This window comes from Lepidochelys olivacea, assembly GCF_965140295.1.
Source record: "Lepidochelys olivacea isolate rLepOli2 genome assembly, chromosome: 16".
Lineage (NCBI taxonomy): Eukaryota > Metazoa > Chordata > Testudines > Cheloniidae > Lepidochelys > Lepidochelys olivacea.
In genome coordinates this window covers 16754572-16775419 of record NC_140426.1, presented here as the reverse complement: position 1 = coordinate 16775419, position 20848 = coordinate 16754572, and the positions used below count along the sequence as shown (strand labels likewise).

General features: G+C 55.6%; 1 protein-coding gene across 1 annotated transcript in view; it reads right to left on the bottom strand.

Annotated features, from left to right (window-relative positions):
* HMCN2 (hemicentin 2) overlaps positions 1 to 20848 on the bottom strand; it is a 112036-nt gene that overhangs the window by 41351 nt on the left and 49837 nt on the right. The window contains exons 26-49 of the mRNA XM_084649981.1: positions 20517 to 20647; positions 20204 to 20351; positions 18896 to 19022; positions 17964 to 18118; positions 16192 to 16470; positions 15408 to 15689; positions 14668 to 14776; positions 13748 to 13917; positions 13028 to 13182; positions 12278 to 12374; positions 11618 to 11713; positions 10522 to 10698; positions 9598 to 9752; positions 9077 to 9200; positions 8295 to 8470; positions 7747 to 7843; positions 6156 to 6275; positions 5603 to 5764; positions 4745 to 5026; positions 3976 to 4143; positions 2401 to 2514; positions 2000 to 2086; positions 933 to 1124; positions 191 to 364 (exon numbers count right to left, since the gene is read on the bottom strand). Of these exons, the coding sequence (XP_084506107.1) occupies positions 191 to 364; positions 933 to 1124; positions 2000 to 2086; positions 2401 to 2514; positions 3976 to 4143; positions 4745 to 5026; positions 5603 to 5764; positions 6156 to 6275; positions 7747 to 7843; positions 8295 to 8470; positions 9077 to 9200; positions 9598 to 9752; positions 10522 to 10698; positions 11618 to 11713; positions 12278 to 12374; positions 13028 to 13182; positions 13748 to 13917; positions 14668 to 14776; positions 15408 to 15689; positions 16192 to 16470; positions 17964 to 18118; positions 18896 to 19022; positions 20204 to 20351; positions 20517 to 20647 (3777 nt within the window). The remainder of the gene's footprint in view (positions 1 to 190; positions 365 to 932; positions 1125 to 1999; positions 2087 to 2400; positions 2515 to 3975; positions 4144 to 4744; positions 5027 to 5602; positions 5765 to 6155; positions 6276 to 7746; positions 7844 to 8294; positions 8471 to 9076; positions 9201 to 9597; positions 9753 to 10521; positions 10699 to 11617; positions 11714 to 12277; positions 12375 to 13027; positions 13183 to 13747; positions 13918 to 14667; positions 14777 to 15407; positions 15690 to 16191; positions 16471 to 17963; positions 18119 to 18895; positions 19023 to 20203; positions 20352 to 20516; positions 20648 to 20848) is intronic.

The following is a 20848-nucleotide window of genomic DNA, read 5'->3' as shown; positions in this document are numbered from 1 at the left end:
AGTAAGACCACGGTCCAAGACCTCATCCTGCCCCCAGGCCAGAGAACCCTGGTCACACGATCGCCCTGGACTGAACACAGATGTGAAAGGCTCCAGATCCAGTCCCTAGTCTGTGAGACCAATCAGGAAGCAGTTACATGAAGTCAAGGATGATTCTGAGCAACCACATTCACTGAAATTGATACATTACCAGGGAGCAACCGAACGTTTGTGGATGCTTGGAAAGGAACCTCGTCCTTCAGCCAGGTGATGGTGGGGAAAGGGTAGGCCAGGGCCTCACAGGACAGGGATACTGGGTTATTGATCACTACAGTAACATCGTCCGTGGCACCCTCGTGGCTCGCCCCAGGAAACGTGGGACTAACTATTGGGAAACAGAGATCGGTTTTGAATGGAGAGAGATAATGTATCTAATTTCTGAGACTTTCTGTCACAGCTGAGACTTTCCACCACTTTACTCCGCCCACCACAGAGTGTGTAGCACTCAGCTCCTCCGGCTGACAGCTGGCTGAGTGGGGACTAAAATATCTGGTGCAAACAGAACCTCAAGTGCTGATGTCTAAAGAAACTCTGAGGCCAGTTCAACTCCACCCAACACCAGTGGAAGTGAAATAATGCCTAGACCACAATGGCCAAGGAAACCATACCAATGGCCACGGTTAAATGCACTCATTGCTAACATGGCTTCATTGGAAACATAGATATAGCTATTCCCCTAGCTCAACAAATTGCTCAAAGGCATGGACCCTGCAGGGTGCTGGGCCCTTCCTGCTAAAAGGCAGGTGCCCTCACTGCACACTGAACTCAGTAGGAGCTGAGAGCGCTCAGCACTGCCCTGGATCAGACCCTGAAGTCATATGAAGGAACATCTTAGTGGTTTTGAATTCCATTCCCCCGGTCAAATCTGAGAACGCCCACGACTCTGTACTTACCTAGAACACTTAGCAGATAGTGTTTGGTTTTATCAGCCACGGCATTGGAGGCCACGCAGGAGTAGCGGCCAGCGCTGGAAAGGGTGGTTTGGTTTATCTGCAAGACAAATCCGTCTGGGGATATGTGATAGGCGTCTCTGCTAAGCAAAGGGCTGCCATCTTTTAACCAAGTGATCTCCGGCTTGGGATTGCCTGTATGGTGAAAGGTAAAAGAGGTAAAAAAAAAAAAAAAGCACGACTTAGCCCTTGCTGGCGTTTGTCTCACATATGCTCAGCTGTGCTGGAGTGAGCCAGACCAGTGCTCTGGAACCCGGAGCCCAGTTCTGGAAAGTTTTCACTCCATCCACGCTAGGATTTAAGAAGAGAGCCTCAGTAGCTGGCAGAGGGTGCTGGATGAGCCACAAGAGCAACGGGGATAAACTGGCCCTGTGTAAATTCAGGGTGGGAGGTTTCCAACCATTGGAGCAGTGAAATTCTGGGACAGCCTCCCAATAGGAGCAGTGGGAACAAACAGCTGAGATAGTTTAAGATGGAGCTTGATAAGTGTACGAATGGGTTTGTATGACGCAGATAGCTGATATTGGACTCAATGATCCAGGAGGCCTCTTCCAGGCCTACATATGGCCAAAAGGTTTCACTGTGATGAGGCAGGACTTCCCATCTCTACCTTACTCTGGTATCAAAGTTTCACCCTGATAAATGGTACCCACGTGCCATATTCCGTCTCTTTCCCCGGAATGGAGGGATCAGCTCCCTGAAGAGTTACGGAACATGCATCTTCCCGTGTTTGTTACCAGAGGAAAGAAGAAAAAAGTGTGGCAGCAGGATGGTGGTTCTATCCAGGCATTTCCAATGCAGCCAGCTCTGCAGTACATGGGAGCCCAGGATATAGGCAAGTTATTTTCCCTAACGGGAAAAAGGACTCAAATGCACATGGATGGCTAAGTCGCTTAAAAAGAGCCTACTCCTTGCTTAGATGCTGGGCAGCAAAATGATAATTACCCACTCAGAGCCCTAGAGTTAAAACCACCTCTTGCTTTTTCCCAGCCGGGATTTGGGACACTCACCTGTGGCTATGCAGGACCAGCTGACCGACTGACCCTCAGGCACTTGACCTCTGTCTTCCTCGCCCGCGTTCTCGATGCTGGGAGGAACTAGAAGGCCAAAGAGAAAGAGAGGGGAAGACAGGATGACTCTTTCGCCAGGAGTCCAACCGCACCAAGAGAGACAAGAAACCACTTTCTAGCCACTTAGAGCAAAGGATTTGGGGATTGTTGTACATGAAGGGCATATCCCAAGGGCTTGTGTGAGCATAGCACTTAGCTTCTCGTCTACGTCAGAGAATCCCCACTGGAAACCTTGTAGCAGGCAGAGCATTAAAAACCAAGCGGACAGAGGAAATGGTGACAGGTCCCAGAGCAATAACTCAGGTATCTACAGCGTTTCTGACCCAGTGCTTCATCCTTACCTAGGACCTCCACACTGAAATCCTTCCTAGCTTCCCCAGCCGCATTGCTAGCTATGCAGGAATAGAGGCCTCCGTCTTGGGCTCGCATGCGTGTTAGCCTCAGAATCCATCCACCTGGAAATAAAGGGAAAAAGTCACGGTGGCAAAGAACAAAGAAATTGCATTACCAGTGACTACATCCTGGTCCAGGGCTTCTGCCCTGTCCTAGCAAGTCTCCAACATCGCCTGAGCTGGCCTGTCACAGCTCTCTCATTCACTCATCACCACAGCATCAGAGCACCCTCCTCAGGTCTACAAGGACACGTGAGGGGTCTACACAGTGCTCTCTCCTGCCCCTCTATCAGAGTAGAGCCAACTAGGAGTATCCACTAACCCCAGCAGGGAGTCCAACCAAACATGGCATCCTCTCGAGTGCTCTTTCCTCACAAGTAGCTCCTCAGACCACACAGAGGGTGGGTCTACCCTACAAATACAACCCAGGGTCTCTCTCCGTATAGCTTCAGTCTCCATAGCAACTAGGCACTGAATACTGGGCTGGGATGGCAGGGCAGGGCAGGCGGAGTGAAGGCCAGTAACAGATTACCACCCTCTGGGAGCAAGAAGGGAGTAGGGACGAGATCGTCTCTCTCCAAGTCACAATTCCCTCCTCAAGCTACTCCCAGGGCAGCATGCCGACACGCTGCTCCTTAGGGTTTGTCTTCACTGGGGAACAAGCAGCATTTACAACGAGAGCGCAATCGCAGCAGGAAGCCTTAGTGGAGCTGGCTGAGGTAACCCTGAGTGTGTGTGGGGGCGGCTAGGGTTTATTCCAACCGGCCACACTGAGACACAGCTAGCACTTGCTAGGTCTCCACTAGGGTAGCTGTCTTCTCATAAAGAACGCACCCTTCACTCCTCGTGGGGACATAGCCTTCATGAGGACAACTTTTCATTGGACAAGTCAGACAATCTCGCTCCCGCGGGTTAAATTAGCAGAAAATCCTGTCATTGCTGAATGAGTCAGGCAGCTAAAACCCTGTGCACCAGTTTGAACGCTGAGTGGTAATTAGACCTGCTTCCCTCCCCCCTTCCCCCCCCTCCCTCCACCCCTGGTATCTCTGGTGCTTTCCAGGGAAAAGTTGCTAACACGCTGGCAGAGATGTCAGAGGATCCTTGGAAGCATTAAGAGCATCCACAGAGGCCCCTGTCACTTCCATTCACAAACCACATATTTGCTTTTGTTTATTAAAGACATTTTCAGTGGGATCCTGCCCAACCCCTAGTGACTCCAAGAGACACTGGCTGCGTGAGCCAAAAACCCCCAGCCTAGCAGTGACCTACAGGCTCCCAGCTCTGGAGTGTGATTGTCTAAGGGCTTGTCTATGTAGGGAAATTGACCAAAATCACTATGGAGGAATAAGCTATTCAGCAATAGCTATTCCAGGGTAGCTCCCTGTGTTATTCCATGAGCTATCCCGGAGCAACCATTGCCCCATAGCAATTCTGGTCAATTTCCCCATAGCGAAACCCTGAGTTCCAAGGTTGCTAGCCAGCCAGAATAAACCTCCCAGCAATGATTACTCATGAATGCCTCACCTGACAACAGGCGTGTGTGCTCGCCAGGGATGATGGGAGAGTTCTCCCAGGACCAGCTGACCGATGGGGGCGGGACGCCTGAGGCCTCGCAGATCAGAGTTAGGGCGCCATGCAAAGAGACAGTGACATTGGTGACTGACCCTGCTCCCCTAACAAGCTCAGGGGGAACTAGAGAGACAAAGGGATCGTCTTTCATTTACAAAGCAGTCTCCATGGAAGCAAGAAAATAAGCAAATGGGGGCCCTAGGAAATCCAGCTTATCCCTGCCTTCAAACTACGGACCCACGTTCAAAACAGGGGCACAAGGAGGTATGCCCAAAAAATAAGCCTGCCTCCATGGTGCCTTCAGGACCCAGATCTGTGCCACAGAGCAGCTCACTGTGAATGTAGCTGCCAATCCAAATGTGAGTTTACAGGGATGACAAGTGCACACGCAGCCAGGCAGGTGACCCAACTCCCCGGAGGAACTTGACTGTTTGAAAGCTTCGTTCACACAGTCCAGGGAAAGCAGATGACTTTGTCTCCTTGTTGTTCACCCCATCATTTAAACCCCCTGCCACTAGTTGCTGGGGTGGCCATTGCAGTAACAATGCCTAAAGCTTACACAGAACTTTTCACCCTGATAATATTATCTCATCCTCACACCTAAAGCTCTATCATGTGTACGGTGGAACTTCCCAGTGCATCACAATTCTCCTGATCCCCGCTCTCAGACCCCTCTTCCCCAAGGTCCCAGAAACAAGAGCAAAGCTGTTGCCCACATCCTTACCATGCACAGCAAGATCAAACGTCCTCTCCACCTGTCCAACTGCACTGGCCGCTAGGCAGGTGTAGCGGCCTGCCTGGGTGACCTGCGCCCTCTGAATATGCAGCTTCCACCCCTGGTCCTTAAGAAGAAGCGCTTCCCCATTCACCACAGGCTGCCCATCTTTCATCCATGTGACTGTTGGCTGCGGTGATCCCCCAGCTTCACATTCTAGTGTAATCTCACCAGCCTTGGCCACGGAAATCTTCTTTGGGGCTTCGCCGCTGCCTTTGATCACTGGCAGAACTGCAGGTGAGAAGAGCACAAGGCAGAGACACTGCACCGACCTGTTGGGATTCAACTCCTCCTGGGTTTTCTGCACGAGGATATTAACGGCAGCAAGCGATTGGTCTGGACCAGCAAAGGACAGCTATGAGCCATGCCGAATACTAAGGCAATCCAGACTCTGGGGTAGGGTTCACTGACCACCAGCTGTCTTGAAATACTCAAAATCACACAGCTGCTTTGGACCAGTGGCTCCCAAAGATTGCCCAGCTGAGCCCACACTGGCTGCTTGCCAGAAACCCAAGGGCAGCACCTAGTTTTGCAGATCATAGCTGCCCTCCTCACCAGGGAGGTGTAGATTGCAGAGACCATAGGTCCAGCATACGAAGTGTGGATCACGATGGAGCACGGCATGCTGGGACATGGTGTCTCCAAGGGCCACACCTGGGCAGGAGAAATGAGAGAAGCCACTCATGCTCCCCAAAACCACTAACGACGACGGACTTACACTGGAACTCTTATTGTTATTCTCCACGCAGAGATTCGGCTCCCTGTAGTATAAAACCTCACTCCTCCCCCAGCACCTCTCCGACTCACCGTCCACCTCCAGCCGGTGCTCCCTTCTGCTGCTGCCAGCCACATTGCTGCACTCACAGGTGTAAGATCCCTCATCTGCTGTCTGCACCTTCCCGATGTACAGCAGCCTGCCTCCTGCGGAGATACGCTCGGGGCGTCCAGGCTCCATGGCAAGGGGCGTACCTGAAAGGTGGGGTGGGGGAAGAAAACAAAAGTCTCCCCTAAGACTCCTGGCAGCACTAGCTCCGAGGCACACTGTCCTACAGAGGGTCAGATGGTGGTTACATGGAATTGCCTGCTTCTCTCCAAGGAGACAAACCCGCAATTGCCTCTGAGGCAGATGCAGCCTTCCCAAAAGGGGCAGCTTCTCCTTGTAGACAAGAAGGAGATGCCAACACAAGTCTAAGTAGGTTTAAATCAATGTGTATCCTCGGCTTTGAAATCCAGCCTGGGACCTTCTAGCCCACTGGCTCAGAACCATGCTGTCTAGCTGGCTGGACTAACACTGAAGAGCTGGTAGCCCTGCTAGGTGACATCTTCTTGGGGAGGAGCGAAGATATGAACACAACCCTACCGTCTTTCTCCCAGGTGAGGGTGGGGAAGGGGATCCCGCTGCACTCGCAGGACAGGCTGACGGACTGTCCCTCCATCACAGAGAGGGCAGCAGGCTCTTCCGAGGAGAACGAGGGGGGAACTGCACGGGACAAAAGAAGGATATAACTGAGTGCAGGGGGCATCAGACATGCTACAGAAGCAGTGGTATGTGATGCTAGCTAGCTTCCCAGGGGACTTCACTCTGTTTGCTACTTTCTGGCTTACAGGAGGTGGGTTTGGCCAAAGGAGAACAACGAGAAACACGTGACCCCTGCCCGTTGCCCTGATGGGAAACCAACCTGCCCAGCATCACACACATTTAATCACAAGTGCCACTGTCAGTCACACAGACTTGCAATTTTGATCCATGTGGAAAGAATAATTTCAACTTTCCAGCTATTAAAAACCAGCAGTATTCTCAATCATACAACTCTCCTACAGCATACGACAGTACAGAAAGTGTACTGTGCCAGCCATGTGGTTAAAGAACAGTTAGACTGGCCAGCCACACTATTATAGATAGGGCAGGCAGCCCTGTTTTCAGTTGCTTAAAACTTTCCCAGTCTTCAATCATTTGGGCTGAAATTTTTCATGTCAGGTGTTTGCCTCCAGCTGATTATTATTAATTATTATTATTGGTAATTTTAGCCAGAATGGCTTAGCTGTCCTCAAGGACAAAGCTATGGAAAAATGTTGCACAGCCAGCCTCAATTCTGGCATTTCCTAACTTTTGGGTGCTTGACTTTGCAATTTTAATAAGATTCTTTCAGAGTAGTTTGGTGCGTGTGAAATATCTATTTTAAGTAGTAATAACAGACCACAGACTTCTAAAATTAAAAAAACAAAGAAGCAACTAAACCATGTGTTAGCGAGATAATCCAGCTTCAGAAAGCTTAGCGTGAGGTTATGCAAGCAAGTGTGTTTGAGGAACTGCACATGAGCACTGTGGAGGGCTGTATTTTGGGAGAGGGTGTGCTCGTGTGTAAGAGAAGGATTTTATCATTGCCAGGGCAGATCCCAAAGGGATGCAGTCTCCTTGCACAGCAAGCGCACCCGGATTGACAGGACACTGGAATGGTTTTACACAAGGTTTCACAGGCCGTTAGGTGGAAAATAGGTATCATTCCCCACCTTTGGGAATGGGGTGTGTGTGTTACAGACTGAACTGCCTTCACGGAATGGACATAACCTGATAAAGTGGATCCAAGATGCACACACCCCGCCCTCACTAATAGCATCCAGGCTGGGACAGCTGGAGTGGGGAGGGACAAAGGGATTTCTCCTTCTCAGCAAGTTCTGAGACCCAAACTTACAGGCGTGGGGCTTGAATTTCTGGGCAGCTGAGCACCCACGGCTCTACTTAAGATAACAAAAGCTGCCTGTAGGCTCTTAAAATCCAACACAGTTGCTGCTGTTTTCCTGACCCTTGTAAGAGGTGGCTGTATTATGCCGTGTGGTTAAGATGGAGGAACTCTCACAGAGAGTGACATTAGGCCATGGGGCCAGGCAATATTCACGCCCCTCCAGGGGATCTTTGTCCCCCTCCCATGTTTGGCCAACACTTGGCTTACCCCAGACATGGAGGTTGTAGCGCTTCTCCGCCCGGCCCAAGCGGCTCGACACCTCACACGTGTATCTCCCTGCATCTCGCGCCTGAGCGTGCTCAATCTGTCAAAGCAAGCAGAGCTGGAGTGGGATCGAGAGACGGGCAAGCAGCACGCCACTCGCCCAGCAGCAGCACCAGAAACGCACGCCCAGCCCGGCAGCAGGGCCAAAGGCCGCTCGCAGCCCAGGCCCATCATCCAGGTTGCTCCTGGCAACAAGCCCCTCCGTTCTGGTGCAGCCTTTCGAGCTGGGCCCAGCGGACTCAAGGGGCAAGGGAAGTGCTGAGTCGGCACAAGGGCTCTCACGCCTGAGGAACACAGCCTGGGCGAGACGGGGGTAGGCCCATTTCTCCGTGACTCCGAGCCACTCCTCTCATGGGCAGTGGAATTCCCTGCCAAGGCCAGGTAGGGGAGAGCCAATGAGCCATAGCCAGGCATACAGGGGACAGAGACATTTACTGCAGGGCCAAGTTCTCTGCATCCCCTCCCGACTCAGCACCGGCCAGAATAGTCACCTGGAGCACGGCCCCGTCCGCAGAGAGTCGGGCTCCGGGGTCCTGCGGGAGAGGGCGCCCCTCCTTCAGCCAGCGGAGCACGGGAGACGGGGCCACGTGGTGCTGGCATTCCAGGCTCACAGACCGATTAATGATGACTGAGATATTTAGTTCCTCACCAAGGTCATTTGGGGGCACTGAAAGGAAACCACCCTGGGGTAAAATCAACGGGGAAATGGCTCCTTCATGAGGCCAACATGCAGGAGCAGGGCAACTGAACGACCACACCAGTAGATTCCAAACCTCCGCTCCCGCCTCCTTCCCATACCCTGACCCGTAATGCGGAAAGGCCAGCGCTTAATCAGTAATGAAAGAGGTGCCTGGGCTCAAGCAATTAGGGACTGGAGCTCAAGCCATTTTTTTACTTTCATAACTGACACGGCCAGGCCCCAGGGGCGCCGGGGCTCGGAAGGGCCGGGCCCCAGGGGCGCCGGGGCTCAGCCCTGGCACAAATTAAGCCCTGGGAAAAGCCCCCGTGCAGGGCTGAGGACCAGCCTGTGACAGAGCCCCTGAGAAGCGGGTGGCCCTGCAGTCACCATACATGGGGTTTGACGATACCTTATATTTACAGGGCTTTAGCAAACAGACAGACTGGCTTCCCTAATCGTCGTAAGCTGCAGAGCAGCAGCAGCTCTAGCAAACACGGGAGGGAGTCGCTAGGAGGTGAGGTGCGGGGAGGGGGGAATCGCAGTCTGAGACAGATTCCTCAGCCTGGGTGGGGGGTCAGAGAGGCCTATACTTGCCTTGCACCCGCAGCACAGCATCCCACCTATCCTCTCCCACGGCACTGATGGCCACACAGGAGTACGTCCCCGCGTCCGAGAGGTGCGCGCTGGCCAGGGAGAGGACGCGTCCCCCGGACAGGATCTGCGCCGTCCCCAGAAACAAAGCAAAAAGGGATCAGTGAGCAGAGGGGAGCTTCCAGCCTGCTGCTCAGCATCCTGCCTCCCCAAGCACCGGGATGGGGAACTGCAGAGCTGCACAAGCCGGGGGCTTGCACTAAGGCCTGTCCTCACCAACTGGCACCCATGCCCTGGCGAGAGAACTCCACTTCCCCCACCATCAGCTCCCAAGTTTCCGCACCAGGGAGGGATGGGAGCAGCAGGGGAGGCAGCCCCGTGGCCCTTTGCCCAGCCCCACTAGAGCAGCAAATTCCAACAGACTGCTGTGCTCTGGGTGACAGGGGCCTCGGAGCACAGGCCTGGTGCCAGGAAGGACCCAGACAGTCCCTTCTGCTGGTTCTAAGCTAGCCGTCCACACTGACCTGTAGTCCCCCGGGCACCGTGCTGGAAACGGGATTGCCGTCTTTCAGCCACACCAGCGTCGGGGCAGGGATCCCTGCAGCCTCGCAAGCCAGCTCCACCCACTCGCTCAGCAACGCAGTGACAAGGCTGGGGCCGTAGGTGATTTGGGGAGGCACTGGGGAGGCCAAAGTCATGCGCTGAGCCTCACAGAAACACCAGGACATGAGCATGGGCAAAGGAAAGGTGGGGTGGGCAGAACCACCCAGAATAACGTGGTTTGTTGGCATGATCCTTTCCACTGGGACTTCCCAGTGGGGTGAACAAAATCCCATCACTGGTACTAGGCTGTGGAGGGGAGAAAGGGGAGGCTCCGGCCCTGAAGGGGGAGGTGTTCAGTGTCCAGGCTGGAGCAAGGGAAAGGCTGGATTGTGCTTCCTCCAGAGTGAAAGCCTCCTAGCGGAGTGAGAGCCACGGAGGATCCCAGGCCAAAGTCTCCCGCTAGAGCTCGAAGACTTTGAATGAGCTGGGGGTTCTGTGGGGCCCGGCGAGGTGACAGGCCCTGCTCTGGGGTCATGTGGCGAGACTGCCATGCCTTACATTAGTATGCATTAGATGGTACTGGAGTGTTGTGTGGGGTTACCTGAAGTTGCTGGGTGGTGCAAGGCATTCTGGGACAGCACACAGTCACTGCTGGGATGGACATGGGGTGGTTTAATCACATGGCCTAGAACGGCCAAGCTCTGAATTGCCCAGCACTCTAGACAAACCCTCTTGCTTCGGCTCTGACCCCAGTTCTGCTCACTGAGATTTTGTTACATGGGTAAAGGAACGTGCCACTGAGTGCCAGGGAGGGATGGCGGGCATGGACCAGGGAGTCCGTTGAGTGATGGGAGACCCCAAGACCAGAGGCCGCTGGTGCCTTCCCTGCCCACCAGGTCACTCACCAGTCACCTGCAGGCTGTAATGGAGTTCGCTGCTGCCCACCACACTGGATGCCACGCAGCGATAGCTCCCCGCGTCCGAGACCTGAGCCCGCTTGATCTGCAGGCGCCTCCCATCGCCCGACAGGACAAGGCCTGGACTGGCCGAGAGAAGTTGGGGCCCCTTGTACCAGGACACGTCTGAAAAGGGAAGCAGGAGGACGTGGGCTGAGTTAGTGGCCCTGCCACCTGCACCACCCCATGGACCTGCCTTGTCTGTGGTTTAAACCGTTTGCCACCTCCGTTACATTGGCTTCATATTCCCCATTATATTCTTTGTATTTGTTTGTTGTACTAATACAACAGCAACAAAAAGTCCCAAGCAGGGCAAGGAGGAGGGCCCGTGACGGAAGAGACATTGCCTCTCTAGTAGGAAGGTGTCTGCGATAACCAGGGGCTGTGCAAGCCAATCTGGGCTGCTTTTCTCAGATCTGTCTGAAGAGAGGGCTTTGCATTTGATTCTGGGGGGCTTGGCAGTCCAACTGCAGTGCCACAAGCCTTGAGGCAGGCAACCCCTGAAGGGAGGATGGTCGCGTAGGTCAGGCAGTGCGCTGGGACATGGCAGATCTGCATTCAGTCCCCAGCTCTGGCACCGACTCCTCTGTGTGACCTTGGGGAAGTCACTTAGGCGGTGATAGTCAAGGGCATGCCCAAGGGAAACTCTCAAATCCACTGTAATTCAAAGGGGTTTGGGTGCCTAATTCCCTTTGGCTCCTTTGAAAATCCAGCCTTGGTCTCTCTGTGCCTCAGTTCCCCACAACAATCCTTTGTCTGTCTTGCCCATTTTCGCTTTAGGTTCTTTGGGGCAGGGAGAGTCTGACTGCACATTTGTACAGCAGGGACCCCAGGTGAGCTGGGGTATGGGCAGTGCCCTACTACAAACAATAAAATGGAGTCCCTTTAGCTGTGGGCTCTAGGGTAGAACCACAACAGGGAGGAGGAGTCCCATGCGACCGGTCTAGATTTGAGCAGAGAGGGCTGAGATGGGGTGGGAAACCAGGCCAGGCAAATGGACGAACGCTGGAAAGAAGACGAGCCAAAGGGAGCGGAGTTGCCTTACTAGGAGTGGGCATTCCAGAGGCCAGGCACTCAAAGGATGCTGGGAAGTTCTCAGGGACGGTCTGGTTCACCTCTCCGGGTTCAATGTTTGGGGGCACTGTAAAGAAACATCACGTCAGTCCGGTGGCTCTGCGCAGCCCCACGCGGGCGTTGCCAGAGGCAGCACGGGGAGGGAGGAGGTTGGGAGGGTGAGATTTTATGCACACAGCTGTGCCGTGACAGAGCAAGGGGCTGGGAGCCAGGCCTCTTGGGTTGCATAACCAGCTGTGGGAGGGAATGCCATCTAGTGGTTAGAACCAGAGGCTGGTAGTCCCAGGACTCCTGGGTTCTTCACCCAGCACAGCCACTGATTGGACAGGTCACTGTGACTTTTGTGAAACGGGAGGTAACACCATCCCCCTCGCCAGGGCCCTAGCAGGGTTAATGATTATTGGTAACACACAGAGGTTGCAGGATGGAAAACAGCAAACATTGCAGTTGCTGAGTCATTTTCACTTAAGAAAGAGAGAGGATGGGGGAAGGGAAGAGACTGATCCGGTTTGGTTTGTCCTCAGGCCTGGGGGTAGCTCTTTGGGCAGGTTGTAGCTCAGCGAGCCAATTGCCAGGATGGAGCCGGTGGCTAGAACACTGGGTGCAGCCCATCCCATCTTTGGCTCCTCACCCAGCACCTTCAGCCTCACGTCTCGCCTCCCTTCCCCTGCAGGGTTCGTGGCCACACACGAGTAAACCCCTTCGTCCACCACGTCCACCTTCTCGATCTACGGGGAGGACAGGAGGGAGTCCATGGTTAGAGTCATGCCACACACAGACACACTTTCCGCGAGCATGGTCACACTCAGGGCAGCAACTCTGTGCCACGGCTGTTCAGCCGGCTCTCCTTCCCCCACAGCCCTGCCTCCAATTGAACGCACAGCTCCCTGCTGTGCCAGCCCTGAGCTCCTCCACAGCTCTAGCACCCCCAGCCTGACTCCAACCCCCTGCTAGTCCAGCTCTCGGAGACAGACCTGGCATTTGCCCAACATGCACTAGGCTGAGACCATGCTTGTTTTCAGCTGTCCGAAGCCCAGTTTGGTCCCAGAGGTGACAGGACACTACAGGGCATGCAAAGCAATTGGTACAGCCCCACTAGACACAGCTCCCGGCAGCGCTCCATTCGCTTGACCGAGGAAATACCCTCAGGGCTTGTTGAAGTCTTGCACTAGTGTAATGAGACACCCACACCCCAACAGCTTCACCCAGCGCACCGTCACAGCAGCAGCCCTTCCGCACACGCGCACTCACACAAACACACACACCCATCGCAACATGCCTACTTTGGACTCGCACAGTCACACGTGATCTTTGCAACATCACATCTGCCTCTCACTCACATCCGTCCCCCTGGTCTGGGCCACAGCTGCACCCACCCTACCCGCAGAAGGCTGCCCGTTGCCTGCAGAGCAATTCCATCCTTCCACCAGCTGAGGCTGGGTGCGGGGACTCCGGTGGCCAGGCACTGAACAGCCACCGAGTGACGAAAGGCAACGCTGAGATCCTCTCCACCCACAACGCGGACTGACGGGCGCTCTGGCAAGAGAAGGGGGAGAGGGGGGCATGGCACCACGTGGGCACATACCAGTCACACCCAGGGGGAGGTGTATGTGCAGAGATGTGGTGTTAGTGGGTCTGTCATAGCCCCCCTTCAGCCACTTGAACCTTTGCCTGCAGCCTCCTTCATATATGAGGATGGATCCGATGGAACTCACCAGACCCCCCTGCCTTTACCCTGGTAATTGTTCCCGCCGCCCTCCACCTCCTGGGGGCCTGTGTCTGAAGCAGTGCTTATTCCTGGCCTCCCAGGGGGCAGGTGATAATGCCACCCCAGTCCTCCAGCAGGAGACCCTGGTGCACCCAGTGACCTGCCCACAGGCACTATTTGTCTAGAGCCAACCAGTGCCACCTCCTTCAGGAGCACAGAGCCGAATGGCTGGGGCAGAAGCCAAGCTCATTGCTGAACCTGTGACCCTGGAGATGCAGCACCCCAAGGAGGCTGGCTGAGACCTTGCTTCCCAGCCAGATGCTCCCATCTCTTTCCCAGCACGAAGCCTGGGACGTGCTTCTCCGACAGGCGGCTCGGGAGAGTCCTGCTCACCTTGCACTGATACCCGCACCTCTGCTCTGGCTCTGCCCACCTCGCTGCCGGCTTCGCAGGCATAGAGCCCGCCGTCGCGGAGCCTCGCATGGGGAATCCAAAGCATCCTTCCATCCTCTGGCATCACCACCCCGTCCAGCTCTTCGAGTGGCTGGCCGTTCTTCAGCCACCTGGGACAGAGGGAATGACAGGCGAGTTCTTACCAGGTGAAGAACAGCGGCTCCCCCACCCGCCGCCTAGAAGGAGGCCTGTCGCCCACCAGGCAAGGCAATCAGCAGAGGAACAGGGAGCAGAAGTGGCATCAGGGGCTGGGATCATGGAGCAGCCAGCAGAGTTTGCTACAGGTGAAGCATCCTCACATCCCCTCGGATATTTCAGCGTAGAGCCTCGCATTGCAAACCGCCGGCTGCTGGGCCCAGGAAAGAGGGAATTACTGGGGGAGAGGAGGGTGAATCAGCACAACTCGCCATATTATGCACGAGCAGTTTCCCTCAGCTTCCCCAGCTGGCAGATGACTGGTGTATTCAGCACAATTCCTGCCACCCGGGGGGGGATGGCACTAAGGTAGAACTGCCATGGAGTTGTGGTGCAAGCAGGGGCAAGTTTATACCCCAAACTAGAGAGGAGTGGGGCAGTGGATGGGGAGGGGAGCCACTGAATAGAAGGAAAATCCAGGGGTAACGGCTCAGAGCTTTTGCTCCTCCATCCCCCGTGGGGTTTTCCCACCAGCTCCCCAATACTATTAACCACAAAGAGACACCCCCAAATATGGAGAGCAGATGCCGCACATCCTGCATTCCTTTGAGAGCCTGCTCTACAGTCCAGTGCTCAAAGGGTTAAGAGGCCCAGAAAGAAGCCTCAGGAAGACCGTGCCAGACCCCAGAAAGGGGTTTCCTTGCACCCTCCATCTCTGTACTCACTGGACCCTGGGGGCAGGGAAGCCTGTGGCATGGCAGGAAATCCTCAGGGAGTCATTCACAATTGCTATCACATGACCTTCCCCCTCGCCAATTATCAGCTGAGGAGGAGCTGATTGGAAAAAGAAAGCACAAAAGAAAAGTCAGCAGAGAGTAACAGGCATCCTGCTCACCCTCAACCCAGACTGGGGCCCTGACATAGCGGAGAATGCATGCGCAGGGATCCGGGAGCAGCCGGGGGGCCCAGAGGGCTCAGTCAGCATCCCCGGGGATCCACGGGGCACAGTCAGCATCCCTGAGGATCCAGGAGCAGCTGGGGGGCCCGGAGGGCATAGTCAGTATCCTCGGGGATCCAGGGGGCACAGTCAGCATCCCTGAGGATCCAGGAGCAGCTGGGGGGCCCAGAGGGCTCAGTCAGTATCCCCGGGGATCCAGGGGGCACAGTCAGCATCCCTGAGGATCCAGGAGCAGCTGGGGGGCCCGGAGGGCACAGTCAGCATCCCCGGGGATCTGGGACCAGCCAGGGGGCCTCAGTGAAACACATGACAAAATGGCAAATCCATTAAAAGCTTTTTGGTGCAGCCCTTCCCCATGCCCTGCCCACGGTGGCTACCAGGCAGCACATGTTGCCCCTGGCCGTGGCCCTATCATGGTATAGCAGGTCACCGCCCCCTAAGAACGCTGTGCAGCTCCCCCAGTCCTGCAGCATCACTGACATCCCTCCTGGTCGCCCAGCAGCTTACCCCGAACGACCACCGAATACTGGATTGCCCTCTCCCCTGCCGGGCTGCTAGCTAAGCAGGTGTAGGTCCCCCCTGAGCCTTCCAAGACCCTCTCGATCCTCAGCACCATGCCGCCTCCTAGGATCTGCGTCCCATTGCTTCTGGCCAGTGGCAGGCCGTCTTTGAGCCAGGAGAGGGCAGGCGGGGGCTGGCCGCTGGCTGAGCACTCCAAGGCCAATGGCTGGCCCACCACTGCTTCCACCGTCCGGCCTTCTGGGCTGTCGCCATCAATATCAGGTGGCACTGCAGGGGCAGGGAAGACACAGCTGGCATTAGCACTGGGTACGTGGAATGGAGACATGGTGCTGCATTACCAGCATGCTACCTCTGCGGGAGCGGGGGGATGATCTGGGAATGGTGGGATTCTGCGCTGGGGAAGCAGAGGGACCGGATGGGCCTGAGACCACACACGGTACAGCTCGGCTCAAGTGCCCGAGGTGGTCCAAGGGATCGATGAGGGGAGAGGCCCAGGAAGACAGCAGCACACGTGTCACTGCAGGACTCGGGGCGAGCTGTAGGAGGAGCCGGCGAGCACGACGGGAGAGGCACCCGCGGCTCCCCTTGGCCATGGCAACCATGGGCCTGCGACTGACAGAGCCCTGGCCCTCCAGCCGGTGCTGTGAGCCAGCGGGGAGCAATTGCTGTACAGTCCAAGCCGCTGGGGAGAACGAGTGGCGCATCCCCCTCCCCCTTACCCCTCTCCGAGCATGTCAGGCCGGGGACCGCGCGCCTCAGGAAGCCTTACCATACACCTCCAGCCTCACAGCCTTCTCTGCCACCCCTGCAACGTTGGTGGCCCGGCAGGCATAGAGCCCAGCATCGGACACCTGGGCCTGGCTCAGCTGGAGGCCCCTCCCCCCATCGGTGTAGGCTGCCCGGGCGCTGGAGACGATGGGGCGCTTGTCTTTGAACCAGGTGATGCTGGGAGCCGGCGAGCCCCGAGCCTCGCACCGGAGCCCAACGGGGCGGTTGAACAGGCCCACGACTTCCGCCCTTTCGCTGGACCCCAGGATGGTGGGTGGAGCTGAAAATGCGAATGAATGCGGAGAGTGAAACACGGGGGAGAATGAACACCCCGAGAGGCGGCTGCATGGCTCCCACTGGAGGGGCTGGGCAGAGGAGGTTCCACAGTGTCCTTGCCTCCAGCTCCTGGGGCAGAGCGGCCCACGAGGGCACTGTCACCTGGAAGCCGTGGCACGTTCACACCTGGTCTTTTCAGGGTCGACTATGCCAAGCAACTCCTACAGAAGTAACGCTGGTCTGATGAAAGAAGGACTCTTACCACTGGAAGGGGGCAGGGCAGCATGGAAAGGAAGCTCACACACAGTTAGGTTGGACCAATGGGCCACTGCATTCTGCCTCCAGCAGTGACCTGGGTACCCAAACCCCTATGTACTCTGTGGTCATGCCTGATGCTAGAGCAGGTGAGCCCCCGTAACACACCTGGCTCTTTTCTGGCCCCGGAAGCAGTTAGGGAAGGATGGAGGCTCAGGGATTGAGGTTGTTGGCGAGGAAACAGGGGAGTAAAGGAGACTTCCATTAAAGGCAGCGCATTGGCATGGTGCAGCTGTCACCCACTGGGTAACACCATAAAGGCTTCTCACCCACCCTGAATGTACCGATCAGCACACAGATGAAGAGCAATGAGCATCTGCAGACAACAGGCACATGGCCCACTGCCACCACTGTTAGCTCGAAGGGGCAACGCATAACTGGATCGTCAATTACTTCAACTAGACTTGGCCTCAAGGACCATGGACGAAGAGATTGGGGGAGATAATTTCTCTCTGGGTGCATCGGGGGCTTGCCCTGCTCCGCCTGCCTGGTGCTCCCCAGCCCCCGACTCACAATTCCCTTGATGAGCACCATCTTCCGGCATGCAGAGCCACATGGCGCTGTTTCCGGGATTGGAACACCTCCCCGCCACGTGGCAGCATGCCCAATCCCCTCCCAGTCTCCTACAGCCCCACCCTCAAGAGCCTCGAAACCGCCCAGTGGCCGCACCCATCCCAGCTACGATGCCTCCGCTCATAGCAGGGCCTGGTCCAGCAGCCTTGGTGTCACTGCCAGCAGGGCCCCTAGGAGTCCCCAGTACCGCTCCGTAGAGCCCCCCTCCCCCTGCGCCACACCCCATGAATCCTTGGTAATATCCCTTAGAGGACCCCCCATGCTACACCCCACAGAGTCCCCCTCCCTCCCCCAGGCATTCATGGCCCACCATAAAAGTTCCACGCCCAGATGTGTCCCTCAGGCCAAAAAGTTTGCTCAGCCCTGAGCTAGCGCACCAAGACCACCTGAGCTCAGACCCTGGGGGTCGAGAGGGCTTGAGAGCCCCAGCTGCCATCTGAGCCACCATGTCCACACTGCTACTTTTAGCGCACTGGCTCGAGCCCGTCTATTTGGTCTGGGAGGCTAACTCCAACCTGCAGTGTAGATGTACCTATTGTCACACTCACACTACTTCTATCTGCAGTTCTCACAGCAGGTCGCAGAGGAAATTCCACTTTGGGAACTTACTGTAAACATGCAGTTGGAAAGTCTTGGTTTGCTGGCCAGCCTGGTTGAAGGCCAAGCACTGGTACTTCCCTTGGTCTCTCAGCTGGCTGCCCTGGATCCTCAACACCTGTCTCTGCTCCAAGAGCTGGATCCGGGTGTCCATCGGGACAAGAGGCCTGAGGATACAGAAGATCAGAACGAGGCATAAGACCTCAGCCAGAGGGCAGAGCCGGCTGCATTTAGGGCAATGGTGCTAGTGACTCCTGGGAGGTTTTATCCTTGGTCAGTAAATGCAGTGTCAGCAAAAGGCCCTGGATAGACCATCCTGGAGACCGAGACCCTCTGTTTGCCCACAGACACGGAGCAGCCGTTGCAAAAACTCCCCCACATCCGTCTCCACCCTGACATATACCTCGCAAGTTCCGAGGGGGTGTCTGATCACGAGGTTTTGTGGACGAGATCAACTCCAGAGCACGGCAGCTCAAAGGGCAGGGCCCTTGCCCCTTGAAGCTGACCCATCACCATGTGCTGCAGTGTCACGTAGTGACGGCAGAGCTATTCCCTGGTGGCAACCTGGCCTGCAGGACGGCTCGCAGCTTGCACGGATCCCATCGTGTGTGCTCTGACAGGCCTGTGAGCAGGAGGAACCCTCCCCAGGGAGGAGAGGCGAGAGCTCTGTCCTTGGCCTCCGTGCCAAGACTGCCAAGGAGGGTCTCAGCAATGGACGTTTTGAGGAAGTGGCATTAGAAGTGGATGGAGAGGTCACCGGGTTTCCAAAAGCACTTTCTCTGCTCCTGGAGCCCAATCTCTAACTGCATGTAGTGTGGGGTCCCTAGTGCCTGCCCGAGCTTACTCCCTACCCGGGGCCCCGCTCCCACCTTGCAACCCCTGTTAAACCCAAGCTTTCTGCAGCCTCAAGCTGACCTGAGCTGGCTGCGTCCCCTGACACTTACTGTCCATCCTTCATCCACTCCACCTGGGGAAGCGGCACTCCCGTGGTCCGACACTGCAGCTCCACCTCAGAGCCCACCAGCACCGACATGTCGTGGGGCGACCCCACGCCGTACACCACGGGCGAGACTAGGGGAGGAAAAGAAGGAGGAGATCCTGGGAGAGCCAAAATGACAATGGCCAAGGATACGGGCGGTGAGGGGAAGACCTGGGGGCCGGGAGGGGTTATTTGATCGTTGCACTGTAAGGGGATTAACAGCTTTATTACAGTTTATAAGGTGCATTCAAGATGCATGTTGGTTTCACCATCCTCCTCCCATCCACCTTCCAAATGCAGCCCAGAGAGAGGAAGGAGAACAACCAGGCCCTGGCGTCCTATGGGGGTGGGGGGGTGGTGGTTAGCAAAACAAAGGCAGGTGACAGTGGAAAACTGCTGCACTTCCTTATTGCAGTGCAGCCACTCCCAGGCGTCTCAGGAGGCGGAGGCTCAGCAGAGCTTCTCCCCCTTAACTCCTCATTCATTCAACACTCTCTCTCACTGAGAAAGTAGATAAGGAAGTGTTATTTACTCCTTCTCATAACACAAGAGCTAGGGGTCACCAAATGAAATTAAGAGGCAGCAGGTTTAAAACAAACAAAAGGAAGTATTTCTTCACACAATGCACAGTCAACCTGTGGAACTCCTTGCCAGAGGATGTTGTGAAGGCCAAGATTATAAAAGGGTTCAAAAAAGAACTAGATAAATTCATGAAGGACAGGTCCATCAATGGCTATTTGCCAGGATGGGCAGGGATGGTGTTCCTAGCCTCTGTTTGCCAGAAGCCAGGAATGTGCGACAGGGAAAGGATCACTTGATGATTACCTGTTCTGTTCATTCCCTCTGGAGCACCTGGCATTGGCCACTGTCAAAAGACAGGATATTGGGCTAAGATGGACCTTTGGTCTGACTCAGTTTCGCCATTCTTATGAACACTACGCACCTGGCCAAACTCAGACCTGATGTAAGAGGGTGCAACTCTCAGGAAGTCAATGGACTTGCTTACTTGCTTACTCCAAGCTCCAAATTTGGCCCCGTGGATTCAACCTGTGGCCTGGCACCCCTGTTGGCTTTGGAAGGTGGAGGATTAGCGGCTGCCAAGGAAGTTAAGCCCTTCCCCAGAGGGACTGTCAGCAGGCTGGCAGGTTAGCCCTGGTGGGAGGACTGGGACACTGGGATTAGTGTCTTTCCCATCAGTCCCTGAACAGATTTCACTGGCACGACCAGGGATACTTTTGCCTTAGACAGAAGGAGGCTAAGAACCATGACTCACCTAGAACAAGGACGTGGAAGTGTCTTTGCGCCTCACCAACCCTGTTCACAGCTTTGCACGTGTAGGACCCCGCGTCCTCCTTCCGCACCTTGTGGACCTGGATGGACTGTGCTCCACTGAGGAAACGGAGACTGCCACTCCCCGTGAGCTATGGGGAAATAGCTAGAAGTAGGACAAGGTGGGAAGCACCTTACCCACTGCCACCCAGGTCCAGCTCAGAGCACCTGACTTCTGCTGCCATTCTCCAATCATGGGCTGGGACAGCAGCACTCCTCACACCAAAGGTGTCCACTAGCTCTCTTCTGAAACTTACCAACTGCCCATCCTTATACCAGGTGACTGTAGGGGCTGGGATGCCAGAAACATCACAATCCAGAGTCAGGGGCTGGCCAGCCAGGATGGAGACATTCCTCCTGGGGCCGTCACCTCTCAGCTCAGGGGGTGCTGTGAAAGGAAAGGAACAGCCATGTCGGGCGAGGAACAAGCAGAGGAATGCAGAGCTGGCTCACCGGGCTAGTGCACACCTTTCAAATGAACACACACCAAGCAAAGCATGACATACATGGCCACTCAAACGGCTGCATTGGCAGACACCAGGCATGCAGAGACCAATTCGTCCACCAGTCCAGGGGCCCACCTGCCTCT